This window comes from Pteropus vampyrus, unplaced genomic scaffold (genome assembly GCF_000151845.1).
Source record: "Pteropus vampyrus isolate Shadow unplaced genomic scaffold, Pvam_2.0 Scaffold133, whole genome shotgun sequence".
Classification (NCBI taxonomy): domain Eukaryota; kingdom Metazoa; phylum Chordata; class Mammalia; order Chiroptera; family Pteropodidae; genus Pteropus; species Pteropus vampyrus.
The window spans coordinates 4,014,582-4,034,111 of record NW_011888914.1 but is presented as its reverse complement, the minus strand read 5'-3'; the positions used below and the strand labels follow the sequence as shown (position 1 = coordinate 4,034,111).

Here is a 19,530-nt window from a genome sequence, read left to right as displayed (position 1 = left end):
ATGGTTCGGTTACTTATGGTCAACCACAGACTGAAAATATTAAATAGAAAATTTCAGAAATAAATAATTCATAAGTTTTAAAATGCGCACTGTTCTGAGTAGTACGATGAAATCTTGCAACTTCCTATTCTGTCTCGCCTGGGATGTGAATCATCCTTTTGTCCAGCATATCCACTCTGTATATGCCACTTAGTTACTTAGTAGCCATATCAATTACCAGGTGGACAATCAGTGCTTATATTCAATGCTTACTCATGCAGGCATTTAATCATCTCACATCATCTCAAGAAGGGTGAGTACAGTACAGTAAGATATTCTGAGACCACATTCACGTAACTTTTATTATAGTACACTGTTGTACCTGTTTATTTTATTATTATTGTTAGTCACTTACTGTATCTAATTTATAAATTAAATTTTATCATAGGTATTATGTATACGAAAATCCATAGTATATAGAGGGTCTTAGAATACCCTGTGGATAAGGGTAAACTACTGTATTGACTATAAAATAACTGCCTCTGAATAATGGCGATATTCTTTACTTTTATGGTTGCGGTATGGAATTCATAGTTAAAATACAGAAGACATTTTTTAGCTGTTCTGCAGTGTCAAAGTGAAAACTGTGTGACTCAGTGACTCAGTCTCACACATTTCTTTTTGGCTGTCAGAACTGGAAGAGGCAACTAATACCAAGCCCTGGGGGGAGGGACCGCCCTGTGGCCTTGAGACTTTCCATAACAATCCTTGAGTTGATTAAAAGTTATGCTGACAGGCTTCAGTCCTTCTTGGTTTTATGGATTTTGGCTGCTAAGTGGAGCCTCCAGGACTAGAAACCTATGAGAATAGCATTAAGATTTTTTACTAGACTATGAAATACTCTAGAAAACAATGCAGAATAATGGGTCTAAAATATAAACTACTGCTTAAACTTGAACATGTCTACAAAAATAAACTATAAATAACAGGAGATATATATACACACAATTAAGATAAAGATATTTTTCAAAGATATACAGAACTCCTCACCAAAATAAGGAACTTCTGAAAAACTTCTGACAGCTTGAAAGCATACAAATAGGAATTAAGCAAAATTTTATTTTAATCAAAACTTCTTTTGAATTTCAAAGACTGCAAATAAAAGTATAGTGAATCATATCTCTTAAGAAAATCCTAAGTCACATACATCCCAGTATATTTAGAAACTTAATGTATCTCAATAAAGTTGAAAAAAGTCTTGAATGAGGGTGAAATTTATAGCACAAAACAAGAGCTATGGATATGTGAGGCAATTCCTTTCTTACTCTGTATTACAACTCATTAAAAAATGACCAGTGTTTTATTTAGTTTATTTAGTTTAGGATAAAAATAGAGAAAAAAAATGCATGTTTGAAATCAAGTTCTTCAGATGACAAATTCCTCCTAAAAACTCCAAGTTATAGGTTTTCAATACCTTTTTGGTTAATAGTAAAACTCGAGAAAACATATTTTATTCACTTTTTAGGGTTCTTAATTTGGGGTCCATGAACCCTCTGATATTATAAGTAAGAGTGTGTGTGTATAAATTTTTCTATGGATAGGGTCCATAGCTTTCATAGGATTCTCAAAGAGATCAATGATCTTGAGAACAGAGTTGCTGCCTTAAGTGAAAATTATATGTAAAAGGACTGAGCTTTTTTTTTTTTTAAAAAAAGAAACCTTCTCAATGACTTATAGATGTTAAGAGATAAAAGATGTTACAAGAGATAAATGATAATATATCATATTATCAATAATAAAGAGATAAAAGATAAATGATAAGAGATAAGTTGGAATAACATTCCCTAAAAATAACAAAATCTGAAACTAGCATGAAGATGTACTAGTCTAAAACTATACTGATGTCTCAAGTTTGTACAAGTTTGTGTCTTTATCTAGGGTGTGGACGGAAAACTAAAACTAAAAGATGGGCAATAATGGAAAAGTGTGTGTGTGTGTGTGTCTGTAGAATGGTTATAATGACTAGTATTATACACTAATAGTACAGATATCTATTGTGCTACAGCAAATTTAGCAATTATAGCAAATTTTAATTTTGAACTCATTTAAGATTTGTCCAAATATCTATTATCCTTTTTGTTTTTCTTTTTCTCTCTGATCTTGATAAAATGGAAGTTCTTTTTAAAAATACAATTGTAAAATATCTCTTTAACAAAGCCTCTAACACCAAGTCGCTCACACTCAGTCCTGTGATGTTAATGAATAAAAATTCCTTTACTTGAATAGTCAAGTGATTTATAAAAAAAATAAATAAATTTAACAATCAATATGCCTTAAGAAAAAAAAAGCAGTTTCCATTTATTAAAGGTTATATCTGATGTCTATGTCATACAACATAGTATAATGCATTTAATTTAATGCGAGAAAAATGAACATAACAAATACTGGTATTTTGTGTCTAAAAGAAGTCGGGTGTAAGGCAACGGAGGAAATAAACCTTGACTTACTAGTCTAATCTAAAGCATTTAAACTATAATTTTTAAATTGTTCTCCAATTAACTTATAAGTATCAAATCAGGTAAGGATCTATACAGCATTTTAATAAAAACTATGGGAACCAATAATTAATAAAGATAAGAAATTGTTTTATGGTATATGAGAGAAACTTTTCCTACAGCAACATCAAAGGAAAAAGATACTCTAAAATGATGGACATCTTTCTATTGAGTTGATTATCCAGGCATAAAGGGTTGACAAAGGATTGACTTCCGCCACTAGGCTTGTTAGGAAAGGCCTGGATATAGAAAATATTATCTTAAAGAATTAAGTGAGTGATGGAGGAATGACTCTCATATACATAATTATGCGCGCGCGCACACACACACAGAGTACCCCTTCCCAAAACACATCAGATAAACCTCTCACTTCTACTTATTTCATTTCTAATAAAGAGAAACAGGATTTTCCAAAACAATGGACAGAAAAAATTTCAGCTTTCAGAAGTGTTCCTGCTGAAACTTATTAGAATTCCTAGCTATACATTGAATTAGGACAGGACAGTAAGAGAGGTTTATGAAGAGACTCTTTATAACTCTACTCATGTTCCAGGGATCAAAAACAGAAGAAAAAAAATGTTCCTGACTGCTTGCCATTATTAAAGAATCAGAAAAGTTCAAGACAGTCCACAACTTAAGATCCTGACAATGGATTTTTGAGAGTGTTTTGATTTAAGTTAAATTAATGGAGGCATTAATTTAAAGAAGTGCTGATGCTAATGTAACTAAGATTTTTCATTTAAAATGTAAATAATGTGACTAAACCTCTATGGTATTAAATATCTTGAATGTCTTATTCAGACTCAGTCTATTCTAAAAATCCTTGGTTTTCAAAACAGAAAAATATATGTCATATATGCAGTGGAAAGGAATTTTAACTCATAGTTCTCAAATGAATAGGAGACAAATAACTTGTGAAGACAAGAAACAAATATGAAGAAAAATCATAAGATTAAACAAAAAACAAAAACCAATTTTACAAGTTTGTCAAAAGTTGTAATAACAAAGAAAAAGAATGGTCTCAAATTTTCCTTTTTAACAACCTTGAACATTCATATTATTCATTTCTTACAAGAAGGCCTAGATGGAATCTATGATCAAACCTCAACTAATATTACTATAAAAACAATTTTTGATGAAAGATTAAATGCTTTCCTTCTAAGATTGGGAACAAGGAAGGGATGTCTGTTCTCACCATTTCTATTCAACTCTGTATTGTAGATTTTAGCTAATGTAGTAAAGCAAGAAAAAACAATAAAAGAAATCCAGATCAGAAAGAAAGAAGGAAAACTGTCTTTATTAGATGACAATCATTGATGTAGAAAATCCTATGAAAGCTACGAGAATTAATAACTGAGTATAATAAAACTGTAAGATTCAAAGTAAACACATAAAAATTTAATCATCTTTTTATATATCAGCAATGGATAATCAAAATAAAAATTTCAATCAGTGGTCACCTGAGGACTGAAAGAAAAAGGAAAGGTGGGGGAGGAGGGTGATTTCAAAGGAACAAAGGGAAATGTTTGGGGTGATAGTTTCATTTCTCTTAATTGTGATGATGGTTTCAGAAGTGTAAGAATGTAAAATTTATCAGATTGTACACTTCATATATGTATAGTTTACTGTATGTTAATTACAACTCAATAAAGCTGTCAAATGTTTTTTTTTTAATGGCAAACGGGGTACTATGAAAGATTAATTTATGGCTCTAAATTGTACTCTTCTTAACTAATAACTGAAGTACTTTGGTCAAAGTCAACTGTATGGGCAAAAATAGTAAAATAATCAATTCTTTACAAAACTGAATTACTTCTTCAGCAGAGATGCAAAAGCAAATGAAATTACTAGTTCACATTCACGATATTTTTGATATGGGTGACTTCTGGACAAGTGAATTACATCTAAGAAAAGTATACTGGAAAATGAACAATCATACCTTGATTTGTGCAAAAGGTCTTTCATAACCTCCAACATAGAGAAGGCCAACATTCTGAGGAAGTAACCTATAAAGGAAAAACAAAAGGATTATTTTTAAAATACTCTTCCTTAAATATAAGTTTAAAAAAAATCATCAAAAGTTATATAACAGATATTGTGAAAAAAATAGCACCTATGCAATTATTCTTGTCTTTTGCACTATGGGATAGTAACTAATAAAGGAATAATTCTTATACTTCAGAAAATAGGGGGTAAATGTTGAGAATGAAAACTTAAATTTAGAACACTAACATATTAGTAATTCTAGCAAATTACTATATAGTATCTCTGGGGGAGAATTAAACAAAGTGATGCATATATTTAAAAGTCTATAAGGATTCAACTCAAGAAACACTCATTATATGTCTATACTTTGCACTAAAGGAGATAACACAAACCTAAATAATTAGGTCTCAAAATCCAAAAGGAAAACCAGATACATAAATAATTAACCTTAACAAAAAGTGGTTTCCCATAAGTTCTATTTATAGAGGTATATGCCATTGCAAAGTTCTGGGGTAACAGATAATGGCTATGCAGACATCTGGAAAAGTTTGAAAAGGCAGAGTTTGGGATCAGCCTTAAAGGGTGGGTAAGGCAAGGGAGAAATTTAACAAAGTCCTGAGAATGCAGGTTTGCGAAAAAGAATAGACAAGGACAGCTAGAATAAGGGATAATTTAGTTAGAGATGAAAAACCAAAGGACGTTTGGAATGGACCATGAACAATGTCAAATGCTATATCTTTATTTTATAAGCAATATGGAGTCATATTTTTATAAGATGAACTTACTGTACTTATTTCTTATTAAAACAATAAATGAACATGAAAATAAAAATCAAGCCATATAGTGAGTGGAAAAAAAATAATGGTTACCTTTCCTGCATCATCTCTACCTTCCTATTCCCATTTCAAAGGTTCATCATTCTTAACTGCATTAAAACATTGTGAATGAAGAAATACTATCATTAGAACTGTACTTGTGAGTGTGTAGTGGTGCAAAGTAGGAGAAGAACATAATTAAAGTAAATATTCTGTGTTTATCTCATCTTTCATCATAAATCTTTCCCTAGTAGACACTGAATAAATGGACAAAACTCCAGTCTTAACATTACTGTACATAAAGAATATGGAAAAAAATTGTCTATACTCCTGCCCAAAGCAACTAGGACAAGATATAGTCTCCTCAGAGTGTGAGGAGTAAAAGTAACAGACTTTTATTGCAGGTGAAAAATTATCTCTAGAATGAATGTAAATTATATTGCATGAATCTAGAATGGAATACCAAGTAGTATCTAAAGTGAAGGGAAAAACAACTTCTCTGAACTTAGGATGCCTCTGATATCCTATGGTATCTTCTAATCAAGGTGACAGTTGTGAGGGGGCAGTGTGATGACCTTCCACTGACTCAATCTAGTAAGACTAAGAAAGCACACTCTCAAAGCACCTTAGATTTTATAAAGTAAGGTAGATATTCAGTCTTCTAGGAATATCATGTGTTCCCCGACATTCTTTAAAGGTCTATAAAGCATTGAAGGCCAATAAGAGCATGTTAACAGTTGATGAACACAATCCTGAATTAAACCAATTTAGCAAAAAAACTACTTAACTTTGGAATATAAATACTTGTTTTAATTCATTTATTATGTTGTTGAAGGATATAAACATGACTAAAGGCATTTGTTTACTGGATGCAAGTAGAAAGCATAAGAAATGTCCTCAAATCTCAACTATAAAATGGAAAATTTCTTAGCCATCAATTGATAAATAAGAAATTAATCCAACCAACAAAACTTTAACTCGCAAATCATTGCTAGTATCATAAATTTAATGTTAGTTTAATATAGCACTGGTAATTTATTTTCTATATAAAAAATGTTCACAAAAAAACTTGATAAACCCCTTTAGATAAAAGAATAGTCATTTTTCATTCAAATATATGCTAAAAAAAGAAGAAACTAAAAGCGGGCTGACATTAAAAAATCAATATGCCTCTAATTACTATGCCTATGCATTTCAGAAAGCTTGCCAATACTGTTTACTGTGTCCCCCTTCCTCTAACTTGCCTAACTATTAAATACCTTTTCCTAAGCAAGAATTTTTTAAAATATATCAATTACAAAGCATACATGTATTTCATTTTTTAAATACTGTCCTTTCTCATTCGTGTGCCTATTATTCCTTACCACAGATTACATTACCAGCATCATTTGAGTGGGTTTTAATAGGTATCATAATTTAAAGACCTGCTATGGGTAAAATAATTAATACTTTGAAAACACGAATTCCTACTTTTAAGATGGAATATTTGTTTAAATGTGCTCACCTTTCAAAAAGTTGCTTTGTCAAATTGTACATATAATTATTTTCAAATAATAGTCACCACTTATGATGACAGGGTTCTTGTGTATAATATAGCAAATCACATTTTAAATCCTCAGAATAAGACATTAATTCAGCACTGATTTCTTTTGTGTCTAGACACACACACACACACACACACACACACACACACACACACGTTAAAATGGAAACCCTAACTCATTTAGAACCAGGTAATTGTTTTGCCCGTGAGTTGCATGACAATTAACATAACCATTACACGAATTAACAATTCCTAAGATATTTGCTTGTATCTAAACGCTTCTATAGTGTGGCTACCAAAAAGGCTGGAAAGTAGTAATAAGAAGGCACTGTTAGGTTAAAAAAAGAAAGACAAATGATCTATTAGAGCTTTTGAAAAAGTAAAGATAGGCAAGACTATTTTCCTAATTTCTCAAGTACAAATATTAACAAATATCTATACTGGAAAGAAAGCTGCAAAATTATTTCCAGAAAAGTTTCTCACATACAGGAAAAATAAAACTTATCAAGTAATAAAATAACACTATTTTAAAGAACTTCATTTACCATAAACTGATGATATATCAGACATAGAAATAATGCTTTGAAAAGAAACTGACTATAATTATTTCAAATTCAAAGTTTTAAAAAAAGAGAAGGGGATCTTTTTAAAAATAAGAATAGACTAGATAACTTAGAATTAACTGTTCTGTCTACAAGTCTTAATTACAATGCCCAATAACAGATATATTTTTAAACTACAACAAAATATCTTGAAAAAATTTACAGTATCTTTGAGTACTAATTTACATAAAATCCCTCTTCTTAGCTAAACATCAAGCTCTCCAAAGAGCAGACTACATCTAATAATAATCTACTGCCAGGAAAAACAGACAAAACAAATGCATTTATTATGAGATCAATAGTGCCCTTTGGAATTTGAGAAAATGCATGTTATTGAGAAGACCTACATTCTTTGAGACTTCTGTAGGATGTAAACAAAAGCAAGGTAAGCCCTTAGGCCCAAATAAAACTTGAGTGACCACTGAGTAAATTTATCATTATCCTCAGAGACTCCTCACACTTTTCTATTCTAGTTTGCATTTTAAATCCTAATACAGGTATGACAAATGCTACAAACTTTTGTAAAAAAAACAAAGAAAAAAACACTACCACCACCAATAACATGTTTAAATAAAGATTCTGTGTGCCAACAGAAATAAATTACCTAAAAATGATGTTTGGTTAAGAGAAATATATATATTGAGTAAAATAAATAACAGAAATAAGTAAGACTGGGGAAGGATAAATAAGATTCTGAAGTAAACAACAGAAAGCTAAGTCATTTTGCAAAGGTATACAAGAATACTCAGCTACCAATATTCAGAGAATACCCTATCTTACACTATACACAAAAATCAATTCAAAATGGATTAAAGACTTGAACATAAGCCCTGAAACCATAAACTCCTAGAAGAAAACATAAGAAAGGGGTGAGCTTCTTCACATTTGTCTTAGCAATGATTTTTTGGATTTGACACCAAACCCAAAGACAACAAAAACAAAAGAAAACAAGTGACAACACATCAAACCAAAAAGCTTCTGCACAGCAAAGGAAATAATCGACAAAATGAAGAGGTAATCTACAGAATGAGAGAAAATATTTACAAATCATATATCTGATAAGGAGTTAATAACCAAAACATATAAAGAACTTAAACAGCAAAAACAAACAAACAAACAAACAAACAAAAACCCAAACAATCCAATTAAAAAATGGGCAGAGGAACTAAACCATCAGGGAAATGCAAATCAAAACCACAATGAGATATTACCTCACACCTGTTAGAATGGCTAATATCGAAAAGACAAGAGATAACAGGTATTGGCAAGGATGTGGAGAAACCCTTGCACGTAAACTGGTTAGCCGCTATGGGAAAGAGTATGGAGGTTCCTCCAAAAATTAAAAATAGAACTACCATATGATCCAGCAATTCCATTTCTGGGTACATATTTGAAGGAAACAAAATCACTATCTGGAAGAGATACCTGCATCTCCATAATCATTGCAGCAGTATTTATAATAGCCAAGACAAGGCAACAACTTAAGTGACCACAGATGTATGAAGCAAATGTGTGTAAGGAATATTATTCAGCCATAAAAAAGAAGGAAATCCTGCCATTTGCAGCAACATGGATAGCTCTTGAAGGCATTATGCTAAATAAGTCATACAGAGAAGGACAAATATTACGTGATCTCACTTATCTATGAGACCTAAAAAAACCAAACTCATAGAAACAGAGACTAGATTGGTGGTTGCCAGTGGGGGAGGTGGGGGGTGAGGAGGGAGAATGGGTGATGGTAACCAAAGTTACAAACATCCAGTTATAAGATAAATAAGTTCTGGAGGTGTAATGTACGGCAAGGTGACTAGTTAACAATACTGTACTGTATATTTGAAAGGTGCTAAGAGAGTAAATCTAAAATTTCTCATCACAAGAAAAAAAAATCTGGAACTACATGAGGTGATGGATGTTACCTATTAACTAAACTTATTGTGGTAATTATTTCACAAATCATTACATTATACACCTTAAACTAATACAATGTTCTATGCCAGTTATACCTCAATAAACTCAGGAGAAATATTTGAAAAGAAAACATTATTCAGACACTGAAAGAAATGACTGAGTAGAAGAAATTTATAACATGCATTATCTCCTAAGTTGAACATACACATAATCTAGGACTTGGGAATTCCAATTTTAGGTATATATCCAACAAATCTATGTGCATGGTTCTAAACATGCATATAACTATGTTTGGCTATTATGGATCATCACCCTAGAACTGCTGTCCATCCAAATGTCTACATATAATATTTTTTATAGAGAGAGCAATGAAAAGAAATGAATTCCATATAGCATGCATGAATTTCAAAATCACAACATTGAGCCAAAGAAGCCAAACGTAAAAGAACATAGGTTGAATTTATGTTAAGGTTCAAAAACAGGCAAAACCAAACTCTACGGTTTAGAGATCCTTACTCAAGTAATAAAAGTAAAAAGAAGAGCAAGGAAGTAAAATAACAGAAATCTAGATAGTGGTTACCTTTGGTGGAAAGGAGAATTTTGTGAATGAGAAAGAGCATGCTAGGAGCATCTAAAATACTGAAAATATTTTCTTTCTTGACCTGAGTAGTGATTAAATGGGTGTTGCTTACATGAAATTTCATTAAGTTATACATTAATGCTTTATGTATTTTTTATATGTATTACATTTCATAATATAAAAGGTCAATATAAAAAGCACAAAGGAAAAAAACAATATAAACAATCAGTAAGAGTGAGAGTGACTCCTAAATTTGGGATACAATATTAATTGATACATTAACATATTTTAATATTCCTATATAAGCAGATGAGTATTTAAGAAATGAGCTACTAGTGAATCCAAAAGTCACTCATTTCCTTCTTAGTATTGGAGCTACATATTCTATGGCATAAATATAATATGAAAACACAAAACTCACATATCTAGGCTATCGGTTTTAAAAATAAAGGAATTAAAACTGAAAAAAAGAAACAACTGCATTAAAAATGTACAGATAGATTTTCCACTCCCAGCCAAAAGAGAGTAACAAGAAATGCATTAGGCCCTATTCCTACTATAAAACTAAATATACAAGATGGTATAATGGTTTTCAGATACTGGACAAAAGGCAGTACAGGTCAGTGGTACCTGAGAGACAGGAAACAACTGAAGTAAGTCCTACCACTACCAGGTTTATTACCTGGAGTTTTAAGACCATGGTGCATGAAGGGATAATGTCTAAAATATTTACTACCTGGTCCTTCAGAGAAGAAAACTGCCAAATGCTACCCTAAAGAAATGAAAGACATATGTCTACACAGAGACTTGTACCAACTTTCATAGTAGCTTTATTCTTGATAGCTCCAAACTGGAAACATTCCAAATGTCCATCAAGAGGTGAATGGATAAGTAAATTGTGATCAATCTGTACAATAAAATACTACTCAGCAACAAGAAGAAATAGACTACTGATACACATCATAACACGGATAAATATTGAAAGAAGAGGGGATTGGGGGGAAGCACATATTGTATGCTTCTATTTCTATAAAATCCTAGAAATTACTATTTCCATTTATAAAAAAATTCTAGAAATTCAGCAAAGCTGTAAAAGTGTACAAATTTCATCTTTAAAATTTGAAAACTATACTTAAAAAAAGGAAATCTACAACAGTCTAAGTCATATAGAGAACTGAGCCTACAAATAATTCTAAATTGATCTACCCTGACCTAGATTCTAAACGGACTGTTGATTATTTGAAAAACTGCCTGTGTAAACATGAAGCCAAATAGGTTGAAAAGTAGATTTTAACAGGGAAATCATTAAATACATATAGCTCTTTGTCTAATTTGTATCTAATGATCCTAAGAATTATTCTACGGCTTACTTTTACCTACTAAAGAAGAGAGGGGAGAATGATTTATGTAGGGGTTAGCCTCAAATCTAAACTTCTGAAATCATCTGCATCTTCATCGTATTCATAATTTTCATCTCCTTGACACTGATCCCATGAAGTATTTGTAAAGCACATTTGTTAAAAGGTTAGATGGAATAAAAATTTCATTTCCTGTAATGGGAAATTCTGAATCTTATTTTATTTTTTCCCCTCTACTTCTGTTGTACAAGTTTCCCTTGTATACTTCGGATAAGAATTCGACTGTGAAGTCCTCCTTTTCCCCCGGGAAAATGTAGGAACATTATGTTAAAAAGCTGTTTCTGCAGAAAAAGAAGTACAAAAGATGTTTTGGAGAATAGAAACAGAAATTTAAGCTGAGCGGATATAATTCACAATTCAATTTTTTTTAGTCTAAATTATAGCACCATGTCACATGTTACCAGCTATTTCAATAATAGCTATGATCAATCAAAGAGAAAAATGTTGTTGTTTTTTAAATCAGAGCCCATAATGACTAAGATTATTATATTCCATACTGAAAGGAACTACTGCAAATCTGAATTTCAGCTCCATAGAACTCTCTACAAAAATACAAAGAACCATCTAAGTGTCTCATTGCTAGAATATACATTAAATTAATCTTCTCTTTGCTTTTAATTTTAATTTAAATACTCCTCTAGGATATATTATATATGAATTCTTTTTCTTAAAATATGGCTTATGTAGGTATTAAATTATTATTTTTCATTGCTAGGTATATACTAGCTATCTTTACTTTTAAATGTAATTAATTCTTTATCATTTTCATGACTCTACTTATAAATGTGAATCAGCTTGTTTTGAGATAGCTCAAGATAGTTCCTGTCTTAATTTAATCAGTATATTCTTTTGTTCAAACAGAGTAACTATTGACTGACCGTAGTTAGGTTTGTAAAGTCCATAAAGGAACTTCTTAACTAGCTGAATACTTCATTTAAACTATGACAATTCATTTTATCCTTTGATATCTTCCAAATACATTTGTAACTAATGATATAACACTAGAACTATTTTTTAATTGTCTCAAATTTAAATGTTGAACTACATGTCAATTATTTTGCTTAAAAATAACTAATTTATCCTTGACATATGCCTTGATCAACAATTAAAAGGTAACATAATGTGAGATAGTTTAACCTCAGTAATATAACTATAATCTAGTCTAAGTAATGACGAATTTCTAGACTCTCATATGCTGGGCTGATAATGGGAAATCATGACATGTCCATAGTGCTGTCAATGCTATAAAGCATGATAATTTTAACAATTCTCAAAATCATGAATATAAACTAAATGTTACCTAGCTGACTAGGACCATATTTTATAAATGACTTAAAAACTCTCATATACTTATGGTGAAACGAATTTGATTATCCTCAAAAAGTGAGGTGAAGGTTATCTAATATCATAATAATTTTCCATTTATTTTTTCTATTCTATTAAGTGACTGATATGCATTCTTGAAGGAAGTTATGATCATTACAACCTTGGAATGTGCTCAGCAAAAACATGAGGAGTAGTCATACAATGTTATCTTTTCCTCAAACTAACCAGGCTTTCAGAATGACTTAAACAGTATGTAAGTATAATTAGTCATTTCTTAAACAGTTATTCCATAAAGGATTTTTAATGTTTTAAATTCAATTTCTTTGTACACTAATGTTCATAGCAGCATTATTCACAATAGCCAAAAGGTAGAAAGAATCCATATCCTCATCAACAAGTGATAAACAAAATGTGGTATTTATGTAAAAAAAATATCATTCAGCCTTATAAAGGAGGAAATGTTGACATGCTATAACATGATAAACCCTGAAAACATCATACCAAGTGAAATAAGCCAGTCAAAAAGGACAAATATTGTATTATTCCACTTGTCTGAGGTACCTAGCATAGTGAAATTCATAGAAAGAGAAAGTAGAATAGTGGCTATCAGAGGCTAAGGTGAGGAAGGATCTGGGAATTATTTATTGTTCAACGGATACAGAGTTTCTATGTGGGATGATGAAAAAGTTCTGGAAACGGACAGTGGTCATGGTTGCATAATATTGAGAATTAACTTAAATGTCAATGACCTGTATACTTGAAAATAGTTAAAACGGTACATTTTATGTTATGCATATTTTATCAAAAATATCTAAAGCCCCAAAATATACATCCCTAAAACACAAGTCTATCAACAACTTCAAACATTTCTCTCCTGATTCTCACAGAGATTGTTCCGAACTTACTTTATCCAAATTTCAGGTACATCTCTTTCTCTTCTCACTTCAAAAAACACTTTCATTTCTCCACTGAATGGAGAAGATCCAGTCTTGAGTTTATCCATCCTTCATCTGTATTCCCTACACGTATTCTTAACTTTCCTTCTCCCCTCTTCACTAAAGCTACCTAGTCCTCCATTTATCTGATACCGTTCCAACTTCAACACTTAACTCTTTCTTTTCTCAAAATATGAAATCTTTCATTTTCTTCCACTCTGCCAGTTAGGAGGGTTACATGGTCAGGAATTGTCATTCTGAAGTTGAGTCAACTAAAAATCCCTACAGAATGGGTAATACATAATGAAGTAATCCTAAGAGAGATGACTCATAAATGGAGATTTCTAAGTCCTTTTTGTTCAGGCTGTTATGATGCTGTGGAAAGGCTGGCTTAAAATCATGGAAGTAAATCTGATTCCTAACTGCAGTGTTTAATAACTGTATTTTTTTTTAACGTTAAGCATTCATTTAAATCCTCTTTAGCCTCAGTATGTTGTTGGACAAATGAGTATGATTACTTCACAGAGATGTTTAGAGGATTAAATGAAATAATATATGTACTTCATTAATGTTTGTTCCATCTAAATCAGTTGAATACATTAAATGACTAAGGTATATTCTCAAAATACCTTACATTTTAAAAAGAAAAACTGCCTTAATATGAAATAATGAAGTCTGCAGTTACTGACAAATAAGAGTTTTAAAACATAAATCTGTCAGAATTTATATGGTTCATGCACATCTGCATGTACGAAAGAGGGAGAAAAAGAGAGAGAGGCAGATGGTCACAGGGAAGATTGACTAACATAATTAGCAATGATGAGTTATCAGAACGCTAGTAAAGTACAGACTAATGTGGAAGACTTAATTTTCCAAGCTCTATTTCAGCCTGGGTAAAACAGCAGGATCACCTAAGTCTTGTTCTCTGATCACATAGTTACAAAGTAGTCTTCTTTCTGATGATTAAGTTTCCTGAATAGTTAGATTAGAAATGAGATGCTGTAAATAGCAGGCCTAAGTATGTATGTATATGTATTTATGTGTGTATGTGTGTGTGTATACACATGTATATGTAATGATGTATTACTATAAACTAGTATTGATAATTACAAAAGCAACAACAATAATTATAGTTGTTACTTACTGAAAGAGAACTTCAATGTACAAGGCCCTGTGGTTAAGCTTAACTTTACATTACATTGGTCTTCTCTCTGGTATTAATTTTAATTTAAATACTCCTTTAGTATTAGGAATGTAGAACTGTTATTTAACCTTATCGAAGAACCTCGTGAATTAGATGCCATTATTATCTCCATTAATAGATACGTAAGCTAACAGAAATAACTAATTTTCCTAGGGACACACAGCTTGTAAGAGGTAGAACTGGGCATCAAACTTCTCTTCCTCTAGCTCTTTGTTAATTTTTATGCTGTACAGGCATTGTTTTAATAATAAAGAAGTTTGGTTAAAGATAATTAATCACCCACAACATGAGCAACTTTGAGTGATAAAATCAGCAAATCAGCTTGGGGCTGGCAAAGCTCTAGCCAGCCTCTTCAGGTGTACAGAATATCTCTTCAATCAACATGGCCTACTTCTTAAAAAAAAAAAAAAGAAACAAGTAGGGGAAAAGAGAAAGGCAACAACAGGGAAGAATATTAGGTTAAACCTCTACTAACTTTGGCTCTACCCCATCTTCTCCCTTTATGGAAACTGAATCATTTATTATATAACATTTATTTACAGTATATGCCAGGGTCTGGGCCAGATACCAGAGACATAAAGATGATACCTGCTCTCGGGAGTCCATAGACCTAAGGAGGCAGCAGGTTTGAGTAAACTACAAGAAACTAAGACAAACTGGCAAATTCTATTTAGAACCACATGAATTATATACTGCAGTAATCTGACTACTAGAGACTTTTAAACCCTGAAAGTCGAGGCTTGCATGTTAAGTGTAATCTTACATGCTGGATTTTAGAAAATTTCTTTAAATACACTATGACTCAACATTGGAATCTGTAATAAAGTATTCATATTTTAAGACTCTTATTAAATGCTGTGAAGTACCATCATATTATAATCCCAAGACTCTGGTACAGTGTCTGACACAAGGTGGGTGATCATGGTTGTTTGGTAAGTAAAAAACAAACAAGAAACAACATACACCTTCTTACTAATATTAAGTTAACCTAAAAAATACTTGAGAAATGTAATGCAGAATTTTTAATGAATATAAAGCAAATTTATATGTAGATCACTTAGCCATAAAATATTTTGATATACAAATCCAAAACCGACAGCTAAAGTTCTAGTGTGATCTAAACAAGAAAATGAAGATTACCTGGTCTTAGTGTATACTCAAAATAGTTTAGAACTTAAAAAGCCTCTTTCTAAGACTAGAATGTCTGCTCCAGGAGTCTTATTTGACTACATATGAATTATTGAGATGAAAATGTGAAGAAGATGTAGAGAGAAGTCAAAAGAACAACATAAGAGATTCCAAAAATAAAAGGACGTTAGTTAACTAGCCAAGAAGAGATTTCATCTGCAAATATTCCCTAACTCCAAAAACATAAAAGTTGTTTTCATGACTTTTTAAAAAAGTAATTAAGAACAAGGCAGCAGTAGTGGGCAAGCAGCATGAGGCAAGTCTTAGAATCAATATGAACACTGAGTATACCAATGCACTGAAATGCCCTTTTGCGGGAAAGGGCGGGGTGGGGGTGGGGGGTGAGGGAAGGAGAGGAACAAACAGTAAAGTCTATTTTGAGTAGTTAATTATGGTAAAGCAACGTGTTGCCTCTGAGATCAAATTCATTTTACAAGAAAGTAGAAGTGTCTTCACATTTTATTTTACAAGGTACAGTGCTTATAACAACAATCACTGACATCAAATAAAACACATAACTAATGAGAAGAAAAAGACACTGTGGATTTATCTATTATAAATAATCTAGAGATGTTTGCAAAGAAATGCTATTATAAATGAGAAACAGTACTGAAAGACTTCTATTCAGATATCAGGTAAGAAGGCACATTAATGTAATTTTATAATTTAAATGGTTCCGAGCAGCATATTAGAGGCTAAAAACACCAACTAGCACTATTTTTTAAATAAAATTCTACTAAAATTCCTGAAAATAGCAAGCACACTTCAATTATTTTATAAGCTAAAATAGAATTTATTAAGGCAAATACTTAGGTAGCTTAAAATAAAATGAAACAATTCCAGACGTATACAAGGCACAAATAAAAGTAAAATCTAAAAATACACAGATATTAAGAGAAATGAATTATTTCATAAGTACTTAAGTTAAATTTCAACAGTCTATCATTCATCAGAGAAATAATTGAAAGATTCAAAATATGGTAGTCTAAAGTGAAGACATCCTCGCTAGCTATTAGGGAAATGCCAATCAAAAACACAATGAGATACCATCTCACACCTGTCAGAATGGCTGTAATGAACAGGACAAGTAATAACAAATGTTGGAGAAGATGTGGAGAAAAAGGAACTCTCATACATTGCTGGTGGGATTGCAAATCGGTACAGCCACTATGAAAAGCAGTATGGAGGATCCTCAAAAAACTAAGAATTGATCTACCATATGATCCAGCAATCCCTCTACTGGGTATTGACCCCAATGACTTGAAAATCCATATCTGAAAAGATATTTGCACACCGATGTTCATAGCAGCATTATTCACAGTGGCCAGGACATGGAAGCAACCAAAGTGGCCTATGATAGATGGTTGACTAAAGAAGCTGTGGTTGACATATATACAATGGAATATTACTCAGCCATAAGAAGAGATGAAATACAGCCATTTGTGACAACATGGATGGACCTCAAGGTAATCATGCTAAGCGAAATAAGCCAGCCAGAAAAAGTTGAAAATCACATGATATCATTTATATGTGGGATATAAACCTAAAAGCAACAAATGAACAGGACAAACGAACAGAGACTCATGGACATTGACAATGGACTAGTGGTTACCAGAGGGTAGGGGGTTGGGGAGAAGGGGAAAGGTAGATGGAGTAAAGGGGATCAAATATAGGGGACTAGGGGGAGGGTGAAGTAGGTAAAGGGGATCAAATATATGGTAGCTGAAGGAAACTGGACTCTGGGTGGTAATCACACAATAGAATATATAGATGTCAAATTATAATGTACATCTGAAAATTATATAATTGCATTAACCAATGTTACCCTAATAAACTTAATTAAAAAAATAAAAAATAAAGTGAAGACATCCTAAAGAGAAATGGCAAATTAGATTCTATTTATCTGCTACTGCCATAACTAAACACGTCCAAAATTCTTCGCTTCATTTTTTTCTTAGAGTACATAAATGTTGTTTATAAACTACCTACCAATGATGCTTAAAAAGTACGTACCAAATCTGTACTTGTTGGAAGTTTTAACCACAGTTTAAAAACAGTCTGAACTATGAAGAGCAAAGTACTTTCAACTATAACCATTCTAGGCTATGAAAAACAGTATTATAAAAACAACCTCATAAATGTCATAGATTTGAAATGAAACTTATAATGGATTAAGTGTTTGCTGATACACATAATTGAACACAAATATGATGATTCAGTTTAAGCTTCTGATTCTTTGTACAGCTGTCTTAAGGAAGGCAGGAGGAGAGCTGATGGGTGCTAGGAGCCCTATGAAAGAGAAATAATCCATTGATATAAGGACTATTTGCAAGACAGACAATATATTAGAAATGACATTATAATTTCTTTATAGGAATATTTACTATTTTAGCTTAATTTTTCTTCCCTTTTTTACTAATATTTCATAACTCTTCCTTCCCATTGCTAACACCTCAAAAGGGTGTTTTGCAGATAATAACACCTCAAAAGAGTGTTTTGCAGATAATGAGGAAACTGAGCCATCACGATATAACCAAAAAAGAAAGGAATACAGAAAGAAAATTGATGTTGATTGCACCAACAAGCAATACAATTAATTACAAGGACAAGCAGTCCTCTGGCAGTAATGCAAAGTGCAGAAAGAACCTGATGTCAGAAAAAGCGGCACGTCAGCATTCATATGGGAGCTTATGTTGGTAACAACCAGGATCACAGTTCTGAGCTTTTATCTCAAAAGAATATGCTATCCAGAAAAGATATGAAAACTATTAAACCTGGTACTTCTTGCTTTCAACCTATAAAAAGTTTCCTAAGTAAAAAGGGTAGAGAAAATAGAAAGGCTAACTACCTAGTTAATTCTTCTAACTTAACAAATTGTCCCGGGTCTTCAAAGTCAGTACCCCTATCCCTTAACCTAGAACTCAGGCAAATGCCACACACTAGGCACACAGTGACCCTGAACTGGTGAATTTCCTGTTATAATAAATACACTTTATAGCTTCCTTCACTTTTAAAAAAAAATAAGCAAACTATAAGAATCCACCATTCTTTTCCTAATTTTATCAGAGTAAAATAGTCACCAATAAAAAAAGAAAATAACGGTGGCCTTAAACAATACTATCTCTTTGTTAAGCTCACTATCCCCCAGCAAAATTCAAAATTCGATCTTAACATGATCAAAAAAAAGATATCAAGATTAAGAAACTTAGATGAAGTTTTAATTAGATGGAACATTCCCCTGTTAAATTAGAAGGATAAAGGGTCAAGTGTGATAATTTCAAGATTCCTTTGAGGAGATGATGCATAATTACTTCAATAATATAATATAAATAAATGTAATATATATAAAACTTTTATAAATATGTTTTACCACCCAGAAATGACTATTAGCATTGTGTGCGTGCGCGTAGGGGAAAAAAAAGTAGAAAGGAGGGTAAGAAGTGGGAGGAGGAGTGAGGGAAAGAGGGAGGGAGGGAGAGCGAGAGGGCCTG

At 31.9% G+C, this 19,530-nt stretch overlaps 1 protein-coding gene across 2 annotated transcripts in view; it reads right to left on the bottom strand.

Annotated features, from left to right (window-relative positions):
- Positions 1-19,530, bottom strand: part of RNGTT (RNA guanylyltransferase and 5'-phosphatase) — a 235,563-nt gene that overhangs the window by 37,841 nt on the left and 178,192 nt on the right. For both annotated transcript variants that reach the window (XM_011367370.2, XM_011367371.2), the window contains exon 14: positions 4,474-4,540. In XM_011367370.2, the coding sequence (XP_011365672.1) occupies positions 4,474-4,540 (67 nt within the window). The remainder of the gene's footprint in view (positions 1-4,473; positions 4,541-19,530) is intronic.